This window comes from Triturus cristatus, chromosome 7 (genome assembly GCF_964204655.1).
Source record: "Triturus cristatus chromosome 7, aTriCri1.1, whole genome shotgun sequence".
NCBI classification, from domain to species: Eukaryota; Metazoa; Chordata; class Amphibia; order Caudata; family Salamandridae; genus Triturus; species Triturus cristatus.
The window spans coordinates 1,048,361,551-1,048,385,107 of NC_140590.1; the positions used below are offsets into that span (position 1 = coordinate 1,048,361,551).

The 23,557-nt window shown below is 44.3% G+C and overlaps 1 protein-coding gene across 1 annotated transcript in view; it reads left to right on the forward strand.

Annotated features, from left to right (window-relative positions):
- PRELID2 (PRELI domain containing 2) overlaps positions 1-23,557 on the forward strand; it is a 374,305-nt gene that overhangs the window by 258,122 nt on the left and 92,626 nt on the right. Inside the window, exon 4 of the mRNA XM_085618122.1 lies at positions 13,574-13,734. Coding sequence (XP_085474248.1) covers positions 13,574-13,734 — 161 coding nt within the window. The remainder of the gene's footprint in view (positions 1-13,573; positions 13,735-23,557) is intronic.

The window sequence follows — 23,557 nt, forward strand, 5'->3', positions numbered from 1 at the left end:
AATGCCGTTTCTTTAAATGTTTTAAAAACAAAAACATAAACAAAAATAATGTCATGAGCAATGCCAATAGCTCTAACTTTACCAATGCTGAGACCATTGCATTGTAAATGCTTGTTTTTTAAATGGGACTGAGCACCAGAACATGCTGCAGGGAAAGTTTGTAAATCCTGGGAGATCCAATCTTTTGTTTAGATTGAAAAAGATTTCTCAGTACTATCCACCGGCTGAGGAAAATTCTCCAGATAAGGGATTTTCAGCTTTCTGTAATGTACAATGCTACTGATCTCTGTGGTACTGGATATCACATCCTTAAAGGGCTTTATGTGCAAAATGTTCATTGAGGTAAAATGTGCAGTCTATATTAGGTTTTTGTTGGGTGATGAATCTGAATCTAGCACAGGCTCCTCCAAGGAGTAGCTTGTGAGCTACTGGTAGCTCTCCAGCTTCCTGTAAGGAGCTCTCCTGTGTGCAGTTTTGAGTGGCTGAATATATATATGTATACCAGTATTGAAACGTGTGTCTTCCAGATGAAATTGTGCGTATTATAAGAACTCGTAAGCTAATGTCTTCAGATGTTATGTTATGTTATGTTATCATGATTTCTAAAGCGCACTGTTACCCTGGGGTGTCCTGGCGCTGTGCGCTACCTATCTAAGAAAGCAGAGGGCCGAGAATTCACGAGAAGAGCCAGGTTTTCAGGCCCTTTCTAAATGGGAGTAATCCAGGGGAGTTCCTGAGATAGGTGGGAAGGCTATTCCAGGCCTTAACGGCACAGTGGCAGAAACTTCTGCCGCCCCATCTCAGTTTGTAATAGCGGGGGAGAATAGCGCGTTTGGATGTCAAAGATCTCAGTGTTCTCCCTGGCACATACCACTGGATGGAATGTTTAAGGAATTCAGGGCCAATGCCATTGAGGGCTTTGAAGACTAGACATAGGGCTTTGAATTGAATTCGAGCTGCAACCGGTAACCAGTGTAGGGATCTAAGCCCTGCCCTTACTGATGTGAACCTGGGTATACCGGTGAGTAATCTGGCTGCGGCGTTTTGCACGGTCTGAAGTCTCGATAACTGTTTTGTTTGAATGTTGATGTAGAGGCTGTTGCAATAATCCAACCGTGATAGGATTAGTGCCGTTACTGCGATTTTTAGGCAATCTTCTGGAAGGAGGGATCTGATTTTGCGTAGGAGCTTAAGAGTAAAGGCGCAGGAAGATACCACCCTACTGATCTGATCTTCGTACGAGAGTTTGACATCAATGAGCACCCCCAGATTTTTTGCCTTTGATACTGGGATAGGAGGTCTGCCCATAGAGGACGGCCACCAGTCTGTCGTCCAAAGGTTGGTAGTATTACCAAAAAGAATGACCTCGGTCTTTCCAGCGTTTAACTTAAGGCAATTTGCTGCCATCCAGGTAGCTATCGCCTTCATGCAGTCGTGACACTTAGAGGCTGTTTCTGCCTCTGCCCCCTTTTTGACCGACAGCACAATTTGAGTGTCGTCGGCGTATGAAGACAGTTGAAAGCCGAAAGATCTGACCAAAGTGGACAGTGGGGTGACATAGACATTAAACAATGTGGGGCTAAGCGACGACCCCTGTGGAACCCCACATGGCAGAACAAAGGGCTTAGAACTGTTCTTACCTAGGTCCACCGTTTGTGATCTATTACTCAAAAAGGATTTCAGCAGATCCCAGGCCTTATCTCCGACCCCGACCGCTGTGAGACGGTCCATCAAGACATCATGATGGACCGTATCAAATGCGGCCTCCCTAATCTCTTCAGTGGATTTTAAAAGTGCCAGCTCAGTGCTGTGCTCTGCACGGAACCCGAATTGCGTGGAATCAAGAGAAGCATTCGTTTGCAGGAATTGGCTGAGTTGGGTATTCATAGCTCTCTCAATCATCTTGGCAGGGAGGGGAAGACGCGAGATTGGCCTATAGTTGTTCGGGTCGCTGGCATCCAAATTGGGTTTTTTTAAAAGAGGGAGAATTGAGGCGATTTTCCAGAGGACAGGAAAGCAACCAGCTTCAAAAATGGAGCAGAATAGTGGGGTAAGAACTTTCCCAATGATTTCTGGGACCATCTTCAAAACAGAAGCTGGGCAGGGGTCCTGTGGGGAGCCGGAGCGAATTTCAGAGAGGAGTTTTATGACTCCCGGCTGTTCCAAAGGAATAAAATGATTGAGATAAATGATGAATTTCCGAAGTATATTTTAAGCTGATATTTAAGTGATAAATCATGTGCTATTGGGGAGACATACTCCCAACATTATTACTTTAGTATCAGGGGTATTGCAGCTTCCTAAGTCGAGCTCAGTGACCACTTTGCTTCCTAAATTGCACTGGCTTCCTGTGGATAAACACGTCCAGTTTAAGGCTTTATGTGTGGCGCATAAAATTCTATTGGGTCAGGCCCCTTTTGGCTTGGCCAACTTACTTAAGCCTTATACTCCACGGCGCCTCTTAAGATCGGCTGGCTGTGCCCTGGTCTGTACTCCTTGCGTCTTCAAAGCCAGAGCAGGTGGCCGTTCCTTTCGGAATTTAGCCGCCAAACTTTGGAACTCTTTACCGGTTTCAATCAGAACTATTCAGAAGCACTTGGCCTTCCGCAAAGCTATAAAAACCTGGCTCTTTTCTGGGCCTTCCAAACCCTCATATGTTTAGCTGTTTTCTTGCGTCTGTCTCCCCGGTATTGGTCTCGGTCAGGATTCGCGCTGGGACGCCCCGTTGCTGGGGCAGCCATGCACGCTATAAATCGGTATAATAATAATAATGGTTATGTATTATGTATGTACGGCATTCCAAATGAGCAAAGTCTTTTTTATATTGCTGCTGGTAATCCTGCCTAATGCACCAATGTGATTATTGTTGGTAAATGTACCCAGGTGGCCACTAATATACTGGTCTGATGTGGTAACTGTTATAACACTAATAATGTTATGCTGTTCAACATCTACATGACTTCTCTTGCTGACGGCTTACGGGCTCAAAACGCCAACAACATTCAACTGATATTTCCCCTCTCAGACAAAACTCCCAACACCAGGAACAGGTTCAATCATGCATGTGGTGAAGAGGCCACCTAGATGAAATCCAACCGCCTCAAACTGAACTCGGACAAGACTACAGTAGTGGTCTTCATGAAAGAAGCCTTGCACCACTTGACCCACACACCTCAGACTCGCCCCCACGCCTTGCTCACAAGCTAGAAACCTTAGAATCATCATAGACAATAAACTGGACATGACCGCCCAAGTCAGTGCAGGGTTCTAGTCCTGCTTCGATGCCTTACGGATGCTGAAGAAAATCTTCATGTAGCTACTGGACAACACCAGGAAAACAATCACCCAATCCCTTATCACCAGCGGACTAGATTATGGGATCACCCTGTACGCAGAGATAGCCAACCAGCTCACAAGAAGACTGTAGACCATCCAAAACGCAGCACCCAGACTAATCCTCAACCTCATACATAGACTCCACATCACACCACACCCTGGGTAACTCCAATGCCACTCGATCCAAAAGTGAGCATGCTTCAAACACCTTGCCTACAAAGCACTCCATGACACAGACCCAGTGTACCTGAATAGCTGCATCCATTTCCACCAATGTTCCAAACATCTCCACTCACATCTCTCACTAGCACACACCCCAGGCATACACAAATGCAGAGCAGGGAGCTGCGCCTTCTCATACCTGGCTCCTAAAGCCTGGAACGACCTCCTACAGCACATCAGAGCCTCCTCCTCTCTTCTTAACTTTCGCAAGAAGCTGAAGACCTGCTTTTTCGAGTAAGCCCTCCAAGGCTGGTCTCACACACCGGCTACGGTGCCTGGATACCCTTAATGGGTGATTAGCTTGCTATAAAAACACCTATAACATAACGGCAGCTCAAGATTTTTAATGAACTTAACAGAAAAGCGAGTTTGTAATTTAGATTCAGTTAACATAAAAATCATACATAGAAACATCAATTTCTAGTTGGATCTAAAGTTAACACAAGCATTGGTAAAGCTCATCCATCCGGCACCTGGTGCCAGTCTTTTGGCTTCGTCAATGCTTGGCTTGTTTTGTTTTGCGATGGTTTTTACAAAAACATTGCTGTGGGAGATGCCGGTCCCTCACCAAAATTAAAAATAATACATTGGAGAAAAGCAAAAATATTTGTGTAGGTCTCAAAAAACAATGCCATACTAGTCGCTGGAACTGAAGGGAACTACTTTGTGTGCTGCTGTGGTCCTTGTGAAAGAGCAGAATACCATCACTCACAGTGAAATTAGTCAATAGCTGAAGTGGGATGATCCATTGTCCCTTGCTCGATGCTGCCTTGGATGGAAGAAAAAGGATGAAAGAAACAGCAGATCAATGGAGGAAGAGGACTGGCTGAAAGCCCCTATATCAGTCTTATAGTTATACACTTTTACTAAAAGCAAAAGGTCTTGCCTACCACCAGACCTAAAGAGTGGGTGATTATCCAGCATTAAAAGTTGTTGAGTGCTAAAAATGATGAGGAAACTAGAGAGCTTAACACCTTCCCAGGTTGAGATATGACACCCAAACATTAAAATATAGCTTTTATCATCAAGTGGTTTAATCAGTTTAACAATAGACTTTACTGGCAACATTGTACTACTGGGAAGTATGGCAAAGAATAAGGCAACCTGTAGATCATTTCGGTCACGTTGTGCTTTCTGTAAATTTCATTATCTGCTCTCTAGTCAGCAGGATTGTGATGCTAGAAAAGGTAGTTTCAATCTCCTTTTGCAGTTTATACTAGTTTCTTAGGCTCCAAGGCCTCTAGGAATATAGCTCGGAGGTTCTGTTCAGAGGGTCTAAATTAAAATTTCTGGTCCCAAACTAAAAAAATGTAACATGGCATCGTTGGTAGTTTTACGGGGAGTAAACATGCAAATTACCAGCAATCCGCCAGATTTTAGATTACCAATTACTTCTTTATCAAACCCCACGTTTGTACGCTCTTTAGTTCTTGATTGACAGCACAGCTGACCTATTATTTCCAGGTATTTAAAATATACATAGAGTTGGCTTTGGCTCCAACAAACTAGTATTTCTCTTTCTCTTAAAGCAATTTTTTGCATCATTCTGCAAATTATAGAGGGCTTGCATTGTTATAAATGAGGTACAGTTGTGCCTCTCAAAAGTGCACTGAATTATTACAAATTCAATTATCTCATAGCTAGATTATATACTGAAGGCAACTGTGTTTTGCTTTTCTCACTGTAGAAGGCGTCTTTAATGTGCAAGGCAGACTTGTTTGCTGTGCCAATGCTTGTTTGTGAGTCTGCAGCTGCTTCGCTCCTAATTGGGCTGCTGAATGAGAATGGTTCATAATGTAGTTTGTTTTCACCTGGTTTAAAGCAGATTGTATTCAAGCCTCGGTGTGCATACCCCAGTTGCTAAGCTTCATTAATGTGCTTTCCCCCTTCCACAGGCCTGAGATCTTTTTCCGGATGGCTCAAAAGTGGAAAGGGAAATAGGCTGTTTACAGCTCAAAACTTTGCAAATTGACGTCTTTTTTCCCCTTTGCCAATTATCTTTCTGTTTGCATTTTCCATGCCTCATCTCTGCAGGAAAACATGACTTCGAAGGTACATTGGGAGCCCGAAAGGAAATGAGCGCGTTGGCTGATTGTGTTTTGCGAGCAACAGTCTGCAAATGGAGCCTATTAAAATCCATCAATTTAAATAGTCCATAACCAGCTGGAAGTAGCCAGAAATGAAACATGAAATAGCTAGATAATTTACTTAGCATTTAGAAGCAAAAGAAATCTGGCTGGGGACCAAAGAGTCTGCATAAATCTATGATCATTTGCTTGACCTCCCCAGCATCCATTAAGGTCACTCCTTGCATATGAATTACAAGGGCTGCAGAAGTGGATTTTCTGTGGTAATTACTTCACTATTAATACTCAAGACTAATTATGGTAAGCGGAGACCGAGGTTGGGGCAGCGGGGGAGGGGAGGGTCAGCAGGACTCTGGGCGGGAAATAAATCCGAATACCGAAAAATCTGAAGCAGATTCCTTGAGCCCATGGCACGATCACCCTTTACCTCCATCCGTACTTGTCTGTACAGATCTACTACTAGACCACAGCGCACAGTGTGCGGGTGTTAACCCCTTCGCAAAGTAAAAAATATAATCTAGAGATTCATTAAAAACTCTTTTAATCCTCCCTAACTCTTGAATGATTTGATACTCTTTCAAACTAAGCAGCTTTGCGGCTGCCATGTTCATGTCTGTAGTCTGCAGGCTTCATTTTGTCTCTGAGCTCTGTTTAAGTAGTTCTATGGTTGGCAACCATAACCCTGTCCTAGTTGGTATTGGTTTTGGAGGAGTGATGCACATGGATGCCAACAGACTGCAATCTCCATCATGCCTCACTCAAGTAGAACTGAAGAGCAGTCCATTGATGGATCTTCGTTGCCTGCGGTCCACTCTAACGTGACTCCATTGTCAGTAAACCCCTTCCCAAGTGCTTCAGTCGCTTTCTCTGGAAAGCAGAAGGTAGAGAGTTGTTGGGTTGGTCTAATACTGGACGCGTGAGAGAAGATCAAGGAATCTGTTCCTTCTCCTCTGTAGTGATTGCACCTTGGGCAACCCGATATTCCTTAAGGAGCGTGGGCATTGACTTGTATCGAAAGCATTGGTCCCGAAAGATGATCCATAAGATTGCCTTTCTTTGTTATGCTATTTTGCACAATCTGTATGCATTTGTGTAGTGCAATCTGTAAATCAGATTTGAATACAATCTAAACGTAGAATGGTCTGAACTAATAGTGATTTTATTTGGTATAGGTGGAGAACAGAGGTTTTGGTGAACAGCTCAGGAGTGCAATAACAAAAACTGTCATATGGACTAGTACAATATATTCAGGGTGGAGCCCAAATGCAGTGCTGCAGAGAAGGTATCGGGGCAAAGTACGGGTAAAGCAGGAAACGCTGACGATCAACACTGCCTGAAGCAATCACGTTTCAGCTCTGTATCAAATGTGAGGCCGGCCGTCATCAGTACAATGATTAGAAACAATGCCACGACTTTGGGGATAAATATAGTCCTCTTTTCTAGGGGAAACACAGACCACAGATGACCTGCAACATTGTAGTCAAAGCAAAACGTTCATCTCTAAACTTAAACCCGATTCCATGTCCATTCATCACCTTGTGAGGTTGGTTCGTTGGGTGCTTTTCCTCCTAGACAGCGCCTTGAAATGGATTGATAATAAGTTAGAACAAGCATTTGCAATGCAAATTGGTCTCGCCTTTGTGAGAGTTAAAGGTATTGGCGTAAAAGAGGATGTCTTTTACCCATGTGTTTTGGATTGGAGCGGATGCATGTGGTGTGGAGTGGATTTATGTGCCTTGGAATTGTTAGTTGTGGAATTGTGTGTGGTGGAATTGTGGGGAGTGGATTTGTGTAGTGGAATTATGTGGCATGGTGTGTAATGGAAATATGTGGATAGTAATTATGTGGTTTTGAGTGCACTGTAATTATGTGGAGTGGGATTGTGTGTCAGAGTGTACTGATGTAGAATGGCATTTTGTGTGGTGGAGTGGTATTTTGTGGAGTTTAATTATGTGGTGTGCTGTTGAATTATGTGGCATGATGTGGAATTTTGTGGTGTGGATTGGATGTATGTGGTGTGTTGTGTAATTGTGTTGTGTTGAAAAAGTGGTGTGGAATGGAAATGTCTAGAATTGAATTGTGTGGCGTGGAAGTGTGTGGTGCTGAGTGAAATATTGCTGATTGGAATTATATGGCATTGATGGAGCAAGGACTCGTAGAAAGGAAACTTGCTCGAAAGCAATCTGCTCCTTTAATTTACTAACAAGTTATTAACGTTGTTTCGTGTAAAACTAATGCGCACCACACGAATACGCGGGTTAGTGAAGCTTGCTTATGTGTTTACTAACGTGAATAACATGAACGAAGGACTAAAACCGCTTTAAATGGGAAATCTTTACTGCACGTGTGTCAACTACATCTACGTAGGATGACGAGCTGTCGCTTGGAGGGAAATTCTTGCGCATGAGCAGAAGCTTTAAAAATGGCGTCTTGAGGGCTCACATGCATGGCACCTGCTTAGCTGAAATGAAAACGAGCTATTTTACTAATGCAAATGCGGGAAAAGTATTAATTAATGAAAGGGGATAGAGTAGAGATGGGTGGTATACAGTACGACCACTTTATTTGAGAAATTAATATTTGTCTTTCTGACTTTATCACTAGTGCACATTTGGGCCTCTCTTGTATAACTGAATGAGGTTGAGTAATGAGAAGACTGCGCATGTCCTCTGAAAGTTAACCCGGAATGATGACTTGGATGTTGAATGGGAGCCAAGGACACAAGTGTTACACCCTGGGAACGGATGGTGAAGAGTTCAACGATGGGAACTCGCATTTGAATGTTATTAAAATGTTTCAAAGTAGTGTGAAAGGCATATGAGAGCTAATAAAATGAATAACAATTAAGGGGATGGGTTAGCGAACAATAGTTGAACTGATTCTAATGACAAGTAAGCATGGTGTGATGATGATTTCCTCTTGCCAAACCAATCAAATCCCACATTTTTACGATATTGAAACTTTATTGGGTGGGACATGAAGAAAAAACCCTATCATTAGATAGATTTAGTAAGTTAGTTAGCAGAGCAGAGAGCATGAAGCAGAGCTCAATGCTGAATACTGAACGAATGAAGAGCGAAGACTGTCGTGATGGCTGAGGTGCTGACGCAGAGCTGAAGAAGCGCAGAAGCTGGGGAAGGGGAGCTGGAGAGCTGAAGACTGCGGAAGAATCTCGAGGAGGAAGAGTGTCAGAGAGGGGTGCAGCGCAGCTAGAGAGGTCCACTACCCTGTCCCGATTTCTGTCCTGAAGCCTTTGTCTCCTGTCCTATCCCAGGGGACCCTCACCAGCCCTTTGGCCAGGGGTTGGTCTTCACACCATTCTTGGTAAATATAATTTTCTTGTGATTTAGTTATGTCCTTATCTCTCTATCCTCTCTTTTCCTTAGACCGTATTCATTGAGTAAGTCCGTATTATAATTGTTTGATGATTGATTCTTTTTCTACTGAATGATGGCGATTGTACTATGTATTTGAGATGGTTCACATGCGTTTGAAATGTAGATAAAGCATTGAAATTTACACCAGAGTCTGCGGTTATCTGTTTTAAAAGGCACAATAAGTTAGTTTGATTATATATGCCATCAACTAGCTAAACTAATGGTCCATCGACCAGAGGAAAGAACTTGTTGATCAGCGAGGGGTTAGTTGGAGACGAACAATGATATTTTAACTAATTCTGGTAAGTTGCGATGAATATAAAACTGAACAAATCAAAGGATTATGTCCGGCGGTTTCGCTGCATGGTGTGAGTTTGTTTGATGGGCCCAGGTGAGTATATGGTAGAGGAGTATCTGTTGTTGTGGTTGAACCGCTGGATCAGCATAGTGTGGAGTGTATGTGTGTGGATTGTCTTACCAGTTATTAATATAAGCCAACTGAATTGTGGTTCTATCGACCTTAAAGAGTTGACTTGGACACAGTGTGATTCTAGTCAGGGACCGTAAAGTTAAAGATGTCCCAAGAAGGCTTATCAATCCGCTGAACTCCCTGTGACCAATCGGAGAGCGCCTCTCATTCCTTAGGTGTTACCTCATTCAATTCAAAGACCGCACTCCACCCCGTGAAGATGAAAGGCCACACCAGCCCTGGTGAGGCTTCATTAGAAGCTGCGTCAGGCTCTACCTTTCATTTCACCTGGGAGTCACGTGTCTGAATCATTTTCACCTGTCACCTTTTTGTAGCAGCTTCGCATGCGAGACAAAGTTTTAGCAGGAGACTTCCGTTTTTTGTTTTTATTGCATTACCCGTATTACATCTCAGTCTTCTGTTTTAATTTTTATATATAGAATGGACTGGATAAGCATTGATTAATTGACATACTGCTATTATTCATAGGCTGTGACATACGTCACTGTTTTCCAGTCTGTGAACCTGTGAGCAGCATGCTGCAAAACTAACTCCGCAAATTGAACTTTTGTTCCTTATGGAAAGTGTGGGTCGGCCGGTCTTGAGTTTACACCCCGGTATAACCCATTCTGCCTTCTGTCCTCAATATGGTCGCCCCTTCATAAGCCCCTTGAATTAGAACCAGTAGTAAAAGTTCCCCACTACAGCCTCATGACTTGACTCTACGGCTTGTAAAGTCCCTGGGCTGAGGAAACTCTGCAGCACGCGCTATATGAACAACCATCGGTATCCACACAGACTGTACACTAATGCAGACATACACTATTAGTAAACATCGGAGCTTGTACTGCCAACTCAGCCGTGTAGCAGCTAGAGGGATGTCAGGAAGGAAGTCTGCCTCTCCTCTAAGAAAAGACCTAAAGGCGATGTAAGGCCTGCATTTACAACACGCATGTGCCACACTGCACACACAAGCACAGACGCTACTCTTCTCTCTACAGTTTGCGTGGCAGGCTGTGCACATCTGGACAATAACCCTGGCCAACACTTCTTAGAATTTAAAAACTTTGGAGCCTATTTACAAAAACATTCTGGAGTAGCTAAACGTACTATTGTGTACTCTTTAAAACATCAGACTTTTAAACAACTGACTTCCTATTTGTGCCCCTTCTTGTGCTCTGCCGCCCGAGGCTCTGAAATGTAAAGTGATAGTTGCCAGTAATGACCGGAAGCCATTTTAGGCACCCTGCTTTATTTGCGCTTGAAAGTAATGTATAAACGAGTGGTGCGCGCGCGCCACTGCGAGCCATGGCCTATTGGTGTCTATTACGCTCACCAAGTGCGTAATAGACACCAATAGGCCATGGGAGGAGCTATGCGCGTGCCTCGGGCCAATTGCGTGCAGTCTTTTACAATAAGACTCACGCAAAGGCCAATGGGGGAGCTCAAAAGGAAACGCACACGCACGAGCGTGTGCGATTCCTAGGTCAGCTCACATTCCCCGTTTTTCACATACAAAATGGCTCGCGCAGTGCACCGCCAGGCGTGAGACCTGAAAAGCTCAATCGCTACAGCACATTTAAAGATCGAAACAGAAGGGAAATACAACATAGTTCCTGTATCAGCTTCCGTTATATCATTTTTAACCCTTTCAGTGAATGTTTGCGCCTGAATAAAACAAGTTACAGAGAACAACTCAACTAGTCTGCAGCTACACCATTAATACTAGAGTTTGAAGGTCAAATTTAACGTTATTGCCATACAGAACCAAAATAGTTGTAGAAATCACCACTTACTGCGTCACAGGTTCAATGTTATATTCAGCTTACTGACACAAAGAACTGGGCATTCCATTGCATGGGTTTATCAATGAGATTTCTTCTCACCGCACAGATGTATCGTCTTGTGTTCTGGCTCTGTTGCTTGGTTTAATGTCTTTATTAGCAACTTCTACACATGACAAAAATAGCACCTCATAGACCATATCTGCAGACCTACTCTGAGTAATATGTCATTTATTAACTTTGTTGACGGTAGAAAGGAACATCATGACCCACACATGCTTCGGCCTCTCATAAGTCATGGTCCCCTGATACATGTAACAATATTACTAGCATGACATTTGCTTAAGTTTCGTATGTGTCTGTGTATATGTATTTATATGCGTTTGTTTACCAATGTGTGCCCCTGTTCAGATATTTTGCCTCACTCAGTTAAAATAAGGTGATTCCGGCCACCTAGGGTGAGGGCAGTACCACAAACAGGAGTGACTTGCATGCACCAACCTCTGTCAGTACAGACCTACGTAGCTGTCTACATGGTTTTTTCATCTTTCTTCCATCGGGTTCCCAAAACCTGGTCATGTGAAGAAGGCTGACCTCTGAAGTTACCACGGTAAGTAAGTACCTTTCTGTTTTTCGGCTTGGGGCACTGGAGACGACAACTGTGTAAGATTCTTTAGTTTCTTCGGAAGGTGGAGGGAGCAGAGACGTCTTAAGGCATGGGCAAAGTGGGCAATTGCCCAGGGCCCCACCTTCCATGGGCACCCCTGGGAAAGCAAACTTTCTCTTTAACTTGCTTGCTTTTGTCTATTTCCATATCTCAGACTCTCTCCCCTCTACCTAATTCTACCTTTCACTGCTCTCTCTCTCTTTGCCCAGTGGCATCTGAAGGTTTTTTGGGAGCCTTGAAAAGACGCATTTCAGGCCCCCTTCCTAAATATTTGTTTGGCATCATGCCCTGTTCAATTAGCAGAAAAATTATGAACTGGGGACCCCAAAGTATGTCTTGCCTAGGGTGCCAAAAATCCCTAAGACAACACTGAGAGTGAGGTTCACTGTGTATTGTATGGTAGCATTAATATAGGACGTCATATCCCTATTAGTGTCCTGAACAGCCATGTTGTGTAGCTGTGCGCCTTATAAAATTAAATAACATAACATAACAGCCATGTCCGTCCTTTTTTGATGCTTTGATTTAAAGGGTGTTGGGTGTAGTCTGCAGTAGGTTTGAAGACTTGTTGTGGCAGTGCCGTTGCAGGAAATGCTGCTGTGAATGTCAGAATAGGCACAGTTTTCGCAAAAGAGTAGTTACCATCTCATTTGTAGAAAGAATGCTAATGGAAACACAATCCACAAAAGTAACTAGCATTTACAATGCAACAGGTCTCGCATTCACGCGAGACCTATTGCATAGTAAATGGTTGTTATCACGGAGGGAGGGAGGGAGGGAGGGGAGACGGCACGGACAACGGGAGGGAGGGTGGGGGGCAGGCGGAGAAGGCACGGTCAACGGGAGGGAGGGGGTTGAGGGTGGAGAAGGCACAGACAACGGGACGGCGGTGGGGGGAGACGGCACCAAAGCATGTCTTGCCTGAGGAGGAGAACCTCCTTAAAGAAAATAGTGCTCACAGTGTAAAATATCTCAAACCCTGTAACAAATTATGGAAAGGGGCCAGTCGCCATGAGAGGTGACAAATGAAGAGGAGGCAGTACTAAGGAGGGACTAACCAGTGGATTGACGAATCTGAAGCCAGCATTTAGGACAGACAATGACACAAGCCAATGCAAACATGGGCGGAGAGTGGGCGGGGCTTCTATTCCCTATTTGTTAGGTCCAGCATATACAAGAAGTCTCACAGAGCAGCTCATGCGCACAGACTCGCGCTCGACCTAAAAAGGGTTTCTGACCATGAGTGAGGGCGACTGGACCATGGTTTTATAGTAAATGCAGTGGTCATAGCTGCAAAAGACGAAAATAGATAATCTCTTATGTTTGCATCAGCAAGTCATTTATAATTATGAGTGCAATATTTCCCATGACTGAAAATGCTTTTTGCATCTGCTGTGTGTTTTCACTGCCCAGTGTGTTTCAAGAGTTCGACTGTATTTTTCGGGCAGATTGATTTTTTTTGTGGTCTGTATTGAAATGTTTATGGCAAAGAAGTGGATAGGGGTGTGTACTTTGAATCCTGTATGTATTTTGTATTTGCAGTACCCTGCCATCCGGCGTGGCCTTTCTTTAGTTTTTTTCTGTCAAACATCGCTGCCTGGCTTCTGACTTGTGATGCTTGTGTTTAACAGAGCAGCATGCTTAAGGTGCCGAATATCTACATGCAGGAGGAGTCCTGGCTGAACCTGCAGGCTAGGATCATGACCATGAAAAGCCACTGCATGACCTGGACACAATACGCCTCTCTAAGTGAAGAGTCGGTCTTCAGGGAAAGCGCGGACAATCCAAATTGGTAAGGTTTGATTGTCATGGTGCAGGGGGTGCCTGAGTGTCGGCTAAAGCACATGTGGTGTCTGGTGGGGGGTAGATATGTCTAAGGTGAAATCTGATGGCAATTCCATGCTACTTAGAAACGATTATTTCACTTGACATACATTTTTAAGATAGCTCAGTGCTTTCACTAATACACCAGGAATTTTGCATATGGTGCCCGGATTATGTTCATCGAAATTATCAAACTGCAGAGATTTGTAAAACCCTTTCATTTTCCATAAATTGGACCAAATTCTTTCTCGGCAACAAGAAAATCAGCTCTCATATTGGCATCAGCAAGATCTTTTGACCTAGGAGTATACTATATAGTCTAATGTAGGCATGCTGCCACCTGGACATTTCTACGGAAGTTCCACATTACTTCGGGTTACTATCACCACAATATTCCCTGGCTGATGCTAACTCTAGATTTATCTCTCCTCTTTTATTCTGATAGTTTTTTTGTATTTCTTTTAAATTGGTTACGAACAATTTTTTTAATCTCTGAATGTGTATGTTTGAGGTTTATAACTTAAAATGTTAGAAAGTTCGATTGTTTGTTGTTTGGATCCGCACATAGGAGACAATAGCTTCCAGTGTAATGTTTGAACCCTTTAAACTAAATTTATATTTGACCTGAAGCTGGATTATCTAGCAGTTGCTTAATTATCTGGCTAGCTAATTTTTTAGTTATTACCGCAGCTTCATCATTTCGGTTGACCAGATTACGGTGCTAATTTTACACCGGTTTATAGCGCAATATGGCTCGGTTTGCAGTGGTGGTACTATATGCATAGCTGACATAGACGTTGGTCACGGAAGGCCTGGGCTACCACCTGATCTACAGTGGCCCCCTACAAATTGCATCAATGATGTGAGATTGTTTTTTCATTCTTGAGTTATCTTGATGGTTGACCTAAACACAGCTGACGCTAAGTCAGTATCTCCTGCCAGATTTGGCTTTGGTGCTGATCGAATGTGTAGCTCCAATTGAACGTTTTTTGCTCTTTTTTGCCAGTGGACAAGAGCAAAGCCATTCTTTGCAAACCAGTGGTGTGGCGCAACTAAACAAGATATAAACAGAAACAATTCAGGAATAGCAGGGAAGATGCACAAAACTTGCAATTAAAAACTGCATTAAGGATTACTAAATGTAAAACTTTCGAATTGTAATGGATTTATAAAATGAATAAATGATTACCAGGACTCCTCAAAAGACATGTTTGGGGGTGAAGGCTTAAATAAAACTGGGTGAAAGGTCTAGAATAACTCCATCGACTACAGCAGACTTGAAAGCATTTGTGTGTTAGCTCTGTAAAGCTAGTTATTGAGGAAAAAGTCAGAACCAAAGAACCAAGACTGGGGATGGGCTGGATGTCTCAAACTCATTGTTTTAGATCTGCATTCCTAGCCGTTGATGCACCTTGGCCAGCAGCAGTGTCTGGCTCCTCCAACTGCTAAGTTTGACATCAGCTGGACTGTTCATTGGTACAAAGGAAACATCAGCTTCTTGAATTTCTGTGCAAAATATCCTCTGTGCATCAGTTGGGTGCAGGCCACTGGCCTCTGTAACCAGCCTGTTTAACTTATATGGCAAAACAGTTTTGAGTAGTCCTGTTAAAAGGGCTTGTTGTCCCTCTGGTGGTTGTTTAATAACAAGCCTCAGCAGTGGAGAGAAAGTCAAAGAAGGATCCCCTAACCAGGCCTGAGCATACAGAAGAGGGCACAAATGCCACCTCCTTTGACCCTTGTCACTGCTCAGTTTTTCGGAACCTTTGTCTCCTAAGCTCTGTCCTCCACTCCAAGCCTAGTGAGCTTACTCTAGATCTTGTGTACTCATTTTTTAGATCTGCTGTTCCGCAGGACCAGCAGAAAGGGTCTCTCACACCTCCACCAGACCATTCCCCGGGGAGACTGATGGATGCTTATCTGGACATCTCTCGTGCAAAGAATAAAACTAATGGACATCTTGAAAGCCAAAAGCAGCACTCTGTTCCGGTCAAAGTAGATGTCAAGTGACTAAAATTCAGGGGCCAGTCTTAAGTCAGCTTGTGGGCTGGCCATTTGGTAAAGAGAGTTCATCCAGCTTTTTAAAAATCATTTTTTTTTCTTTGTGTCACATTAGGTTGTATCCTCTACTGGGGCGTAAGACCTGCAAACTAAGCTTTAGCCCTTGCTTACTGTATGTAAAATGACATTTCCTTCACTTGAAATTCAACTCTTGGGTTGTGGGCATGGTCCAACAGGAATTCAGAGCACTAGGCTGGAAGGTGTAAAATGTGTAATACCCATCCTCTCATAAGGTAACAGTAGATGTTCATATTACTAGTACATTTACATGGCTGGACATGAGGTCATTGTTGATATTATGCTTTTATTTGTCCTAAACCTGAAATATTTGTGACATAGTACGTCCGAAAGCAAGCTGACAGCCTGAAATATTGTGTTCCCATGCCAAATAAATGAAAACCACAAAACCAAATATTCAACGGTGGCAGCTCCTAGTTGCTTTTCACTACCTGGCTGTAGCTTCATCTGACTAGAACAAACATCCTAAGAGATTTAAAATCTGTTTCGGGGTTTTACCTATGGTAGATTGCTTTTTGCATACTTTACCATGCCAGGAGGTCAATTACGTGAACAAACCCCAAGGCTGCTGGTAAAATGGGTTAGCTACTGCCGAGAGAGCCTGCTGGGATCGGCCAGCAGTTGATAGATCAAAGACTGTACAGGACAAAGGGCAGGAGGAAGGAGTGGGGTGGTTAGAGGATTACTTTCCACTCCTTAGGCGTGTGGCTACTCAAGAGCTACTGTTCTTCCCACATACTCTTCTCAGACTCTGGCTGGTGTATCTGAAGGGGAAGTCACCAGTTTGCTTCCTCAAACACATTTAGAATACTTTTATTCCTTTGGGTGGAACATTGTAGGCTGTGGAAGTCGTTTATTATTAGAGGTCGATCTTTCGCGTGGAATATCTGTCAAACTACCCGGAGCAAGGGCAGCTTTTAATTGGTTACTTTAAAGGATTTTGACACAAGTCTAATGAAGTTATAATATAGAAATCTGTTAGGGAGAAACCAGTATGTCCACATTACTGCATGCACTCATGGATAAACACAATGTCTTTACTTTGCTCTGTTTGGAGTTTATTTTGGAATTGAAACTTTTGTTTTGATCGGGTCCTTGAGCGAATGGTACATGACCCTTAGAACTCGGATAGTTTTTAATCCGTTTAGGTTTGTCCCACTAAACATTTTCTTTCAAAATGTGAAGATAAAATCCTTTATCCGGGCAACTCCCCGCTTCTGTATTCAACGGTTTTTGGAAAATCGAGAACTGGGGGTGCTTTGGCCCCCGTCACCTTTTCAACTTTATGGAAGGCAAAACTTTTAATTAAAACAGTTTTAGCTTTACACTCTTCTTTTAAGATAATGATTCTTGCTAATGATTTTCATTAGGTGTTATTTTAATTGAGTTTTTTTCAACTTATTTTTTTAATGTAACATTTTTACTTTTAGTCTTATTTACATTTTACTTTCCGTCTTTTCATCATATTTTTGTGCAACCCTTTAAGCCGTTGATTTTCACTGGTGGCATTTTTAATTACTTGTAGATTGCCACTAATTCTGAGTATGGTCCTTTACCACTGAATGCTTATGAGAAATTCTTTCTTTTGTCATAACCTTTAAAACAATTGTCTATTCTTCATTTTTGTTTGAACTATCTTACGTTTTCTTTTTTTACTTAACTATCTTTGAATGTTCTCTATTTCTTAAGCAGTATTAGCTTGTAATGTTAAACTTTTATGCGCACTTTCTCTTAGGATTGCTGTGGCGTTCAGGCTAACCTACCAAAGTGAGCCATAGTTGTATTTGTCTATACCTGGTTACCTCTTGGGATTTGATGACTGGATAGCCCAAAATAACCATTTTCTTAGAGTATTGGACGCATATGAAACTTATCAATCAGAAACTGCCAGATTATGTAAGGCAGAGAAGGTGTTAGATCATTGGATCTTAAACAATCCAGGGAGTACAATGGCATGGCCATCTCAACTGGACGTAATCAAAATAAGGCACTGTTCCGTAGTGAGTGTTGTCAAAAGACAACCTACACTACAAAAAGATAAGAAGTGAGACAGAAGGAGATACTAGGTCAGGGACTTAGTGATTGGGGTAGGGAGAGACACAAATTTTCTCTTGTAGTCCTCACACATCCCGAAGGATGTCATACTTCATCATCTGGCGGTTGCTCCTCGTCGGGCCGGTGGTACAATGCCCTACGGGTCCCCCGAAGGGTCTCTTTAGCGGAGATCTTTTAGAGAACTGCCGATGGGTGCATGTGGGTGTGTGGATCTAAGTACTCTGTGAGAGGTGAGGGTAGTGCGTGCAGTGTAAGTTAAAATTACCCAAGGGTTTCCAAAAAAGAAGGTCGTTTTTAATAAAGAGGTACCCTGGGTAGACTAAAAAACCCGTAGGTTAAGAGTTACCAATAGAGACGCAATGTGTCCGGGTAACTATGCTATGGTCGACATGTTTCACGCCTGGAGTGGTCAGGAGGATCCTTGGCTTTTCATCAGGACCGGGGGTGATGGTGATGTGAAGTGGGTGCACGAACGTATTAGTGCGAGTAGGGTACCATTAGCCCTCTCACAGATCCAACAGTGAAGTCGCCTCCTACACTAATTGTGAGTGGCTCTTAAATAAGTTGTGCCCCCTTTGGTCAAGACCTAGAAAAGTGGGGTAAAAGAACAACACAAAAATGAAGAATTTAAAAACAAAATACACCGCTCATAGTAGTTCATGTAGAGCGTATGTGCATTGGCCTCCTGAACAAGTAACCAAAAGACAGTTGGTCCAAACAGGAGGTGAGGCATGATAATAATAAGGTCAGTTCGGTTCCTCCATGAATGGTGTGGCCTGTTCCAGCACCAGGCAGGGGCACCAAAGGGAAGGCGCCATCACACTCAGCTCAAGAATTCCGAGTGAGTTCGATAGGCGTCCCAACCCGTGTACCCCCCAGCCGATGCTAAGACAACAGGTCATCACCAAGTACGGCTGGTAACGGTGTTGAAAGCACAGACTCCCCCCTGTTGCAAAATAGCGAGGTGGGAGCGTTGCGTTAGTGCTTACCTAACAGAGGAGTCAGTTTTACATGAGTTTAGCGGCGTTGGGTGCCCACACCTTCTTGGGGGTTTGCTCGGGTGTCGGCTCTAGAAACCTGCCCCATCCAGACGCCAGCTCGTAGGTTGAGTGAAAAGGGGATCTGGCCGTAATTTAAGTGTAGCTCACTGGTTAGAGGAGGCATACCCTGAAGCAGAGATCAGGCCCGGGACCTGGGTTCGATTCCCGACGCGGCAGGGTCCAGAACCCAATTGTCCACGGACTCGATAATTCTCGCTTCGGTGCCCACTCTAAGCATGAGTTCACACTATGCAGCTCTGGGCAACAAGCCTGCTTAATCTCCACAACGGCCCCCCGCGGCGGGATGCCTGGCTTTCACCTTGGGGATACCCAGTACGGGTTATCTTACAGGGAAAAACCAGGACGGGTTCCCAATGCAAGCGCCAAGATGCCCGTAGGGTGATAGTTGCGCTCTATAAGTACCTCAATCAATCAATCAATTAAAGTGTGGCAGAAAGGGGCGTGTGAGGAGGTTCCTATTTCCGGTGGAGCATGTCATGCTTCGTCATCGTGGAGAGGAGTGCGCATTCGTTTAGCTAGCCCCGTTGGAATGCTCATGCGCGCATGCGTATAGTATATCGTGCTGGTAGTGCGCATGCGTAGCAGAGACAATGGTGAGCTAATGTCGGGCGAAAGTAATGCAACACTGTAATGCACTCACTAAATAGCTGGAAATGTGCAAAAAGATGAAAAATAATGCCCGAATAGGGATGTATCGAGCACGTGAATGGCAAGCGCCTCCTCTGCTGATGTGTGGTGAGCGGGCAATTCGGGTTCACTGCGTGTTAAATATCAGGTGAGTATGTGTGAAAATGGCTCAAAAGTCTCAACCTGACACGTTATATCAGGTGTGCCCAAATGTCTCCTCTACCACCACTGAGGCACGGAAGTGGATATAGATGTGACAGAGTGGGGGGCACGAGTAGTGCTGTCAATTTCCCTGGTAGTAGGGGTTGGAGATAGTACAAGAGTGCACAAATCTCAAGGTACTAGGGTGTGGGAGAGAGGTCACCCAGCAGCAGGGTCAGTCTGCAGTAATGTCATTAATAGTCTGAAGCAGCGACTAGATCAGCCAGGTCATAAGGGATGTTGGTTTTCACTAGCCCACAAATGAAGGGTGATGGAAAAATCTACAGTTCTGACCACGGGATTTCATCGTTCAGGCTCTGTGTGTCAGTGTGGAGGCGATGGACCCAACGTTGTTTGCGTCTAAAGAGAGAGTCGCTATTCCAGCATGAATTAGCCTCTAGGATGGTCCACTGGATGGCTTCACATGGGTGGCCTTTCTCCAAGAAGTGGTTAGTCAGTTTGGTAGCTGAGCGTGCTCGTCTCACTGTGCTCTTATGCTCGCTTATCCTTTTCTTAATAGCTCTGGTTGTCATCCCAACGTACTGGAGAGTGCACGGGCATGTGATGAGATATACACAGTTCGTTGTGTTGTAATTAGTGTGTTTGCGTTGTTCCCATTTCAAGTTCCCCAGTTGAAAAATTTTGTGTATCGCGTAGAAGAGCATGCCCCACATGTGCCACAAGGATAGTGTCCTGTGACAGCTGGGAGGTCCCACAGGGTGGTTTCTTTGATCATCTGTGGAACTCGTGGTCGTGTGTTGATCAACTGGTCACGTAGGTTTTCCGTCCTTTTGAAGGCAAACCGGGGGGTCGGAATGTCCAGAGTATCACTGTTGAGGATCCTCCAGTTCCGGTTGATTATTTTTTTGATTTGGTTTGATAGAGGGGTGAAGGTCGTGACGCAGGTGATGAGACCGTTAGTTTTGGGTTCCCTTGTTTCCAGGAGACATTCACGTGTGTTGTTCCTGGCCCGCTTTCTAGCTCTTCTGATCACCTGTCCTGGGTAATGTCTCTGAGCGAGGTTGTCTGCCAGGTGGTTGGCTTGGAGCTCAAAGTCATGTATTTTGCTGCAATTGTGTCTGATTCTCAAGAATTGGCCGTAGGGTAGGTTCTCTCTCAAAGCTTTGGGGTGGTAGCTCTTACAAGTAAGGAGGCTATTACAGTCCGTACTCTTCCTGTACGTGGTGGTATGTAGTATACCGTTTTCGAGGCTGATGGAAAGATCCAGGAAGGGGATCTTCTCCTTGCTGGTCGTCATGGTAAATCGAAGGTGCGGGTCCCGATTATTAATCCATTCCTGGAATGCCATGGCCAAGGTTTCAGGCCCCCTCCAAAGGATCAGAATATCATCAATGTAACGTTTCGAGGTTACAAGATGCTCATGGAAGGGGTTGGTATCGGAAAAGATATGGGTAGTCTCAAAGTGGGCCATGTACAGCCCTGCCAGGCTCGGCGCAAAGGTGCTACCCATACTGATACCTTGTACCTGGTGGTATATGGTGGTTTTGTACATGAAGAAGTTGTTGGTGAGTGCCAATGCGATAAGTGCTGAGATGAACCCTTCCGGGGTTTGGGTAGGGAGTTCTGATTCTCGTAGGGCGTTGCTGATAACTTCGATGGTAGCATCCTGGGGTATGTTCATGTAAAGTGCTCCTACATCGAGTGTGAGCAGTAGGTTGATGTCCTCCGTGTTCTCCTCGTTGATAACCTGAATCAAGTTAAGGACATCAGGGGTATCCTTCAGGTATGCTGGCTTTGATTGGACCAGAGGACGTAGGAAAAAATAGCTGAATTGGCTGAGGGGTTCCAACAGTGAGCCGATTCCTGATACGATGGGGCGACCAGGGCAAGGGGTGACACCCTTGTGGATCTTGGGGAGAAGGTAGAAATAGGGCATCCTAGGTGTCTCATTGACTAGGAAAGCCTCTTCTTTAGGTGTGATCCAGCCTTCTATTGAAGCTTCATTCATCATGATGCGGATCTGTCCAAGTAGAGTCGTGGTGGGGTCAGTCTCCAGTATCTCATAATACTCCGTATTGTTGAGTTGGCGGGTGCTTTCCTGTTCATAGTCCTCTGTGTTAAGAATTACAGTGGCGCCCCCTTTATCTGCTGGTTTGATCACTATTGTGGCATCATTTTTAAGGGAGGTCACCGCGTTCCGTAGTTTGTTGGACAAGTTGTTGTAGGGACTGGGAGGTTTCAGGAGATTGGCCTCCTTAAGGACTGCCTTCTCGAAGGTGAGGACCTCATGAGGGACCATGCCGGCCGTGGGTGTAAACCTGGAGGGTGGTCTAAGTCCTGTGTCATCCTGTTCTGGTGCGATGGTATCCTTGAAGAAGGCCCTCAGTCTCACTTTACGGAAGAGTTGATGTAATTCTTCATCAAGCCTGAAGTTGTCCTCTTTTGGGGTAGGTACGAATCCAAGTCCTAGTTCAAGAGCTGTAGTCTCGTCTGGATTAAGGGTTCTAGATGAAAGGTTGACGATCAGTTTCTTAGGTGTGTCATGCTCCTTGTTGTTCTCTGTTGGTTTTCTGAGTCCTGCCATTGGACCTGCTTGTTCCCTCTTCTTCTTCCTCTGCCTCTGCCCCTGCCTCTGTTCTGAAAAGGAGGAAGAGGGTTATGGAAAAAAGGTTGTTGGAACCCCGGTTGGGGTAAATTATATGGAGGGTACCACATAGGTCCTGGTTGTGGATAGGGTTGGACTGGATAACCATATAGTGGTGGCATTCCGGGGGGTGGTAGAAGACCTTGTTGATTGGAGCGTCGACCCCAGCTCTGGTTGCTCGAGTTGCTAATGGAAGAATGGCCCGATTGATTGGATGTGGATGAGCCATCGTCTGAAGTCGCATCAGTGTCAGTCGGTTGAAAATCTTCTTTGATGTATGGATAGATTTTCTCCCTATCGAATCTCTTGAGATCCTTTTGCAATTTTGTGATTTTCTGATTGATAACTTAGTCATGATGGTCAGTTATTTCTGTGTTAATCTCTGCCAGGCGGGTTTTGTATGCTGATAGGCTGATGCCTGTTTTGAGGTCGTTCACTGCTATATTGATTTTAATTATGAGTGCTTCAGAGAGTCGTTTCGCGGTACTGATTATCAGGACAATCCAGTCGCGGGTGCATTTCCATGCTATTTGGCTCCATTCCCGCCTGAAGATGAGATCTTCCAAGAAGATCCTAGGTGCCGTTCGTACCAGTAAGCCATTAGGTGCTGTGTTAGCTCTGAGATATTCAGTCATAACCGACCCGTGAAGGGCGATTTTAACTTGTAGTTTTTTTAAGTGAGGCTAGCGAGTTCCAGTCGCCCTGCGCGCTAGTACTGGCTGTGTTACCATCACTATCGAGCAGTGATGGAGTCCTCTGAATTTCTGCCACAATGTCTTCACCAAAACTGAGGCCTATATTGTCTCCCATAGTGGAGGTAGTCATGTCTCAGGGAGGAAGGAGGAGGTGAAAAGAAAAGAAAATGGAAAAAGGGTCCCTCGGCTGAGCCGCCGTGCTAGATACTAAAAATAGGAGAGAGGGGGGGGGGACCAGGAGCTAGTTAATGGTCCAGTGCCTGTGCGCCGCAAAGTCAATGAGGTAATCTCAACTGGACCTCACCTTAGCCATCCCTCCTATTCTTTAAACTCTGACCACAAATGACCATATTGGGGAAAAATCAACACATCAGTAGTTCTGTTGATCCTTCTCTACCCGATATGGGTTCTCCCAACAATGACTGTTCTGCTTGTACACCAGCTAACATTGAGACTAGCTGCAAATGTCTG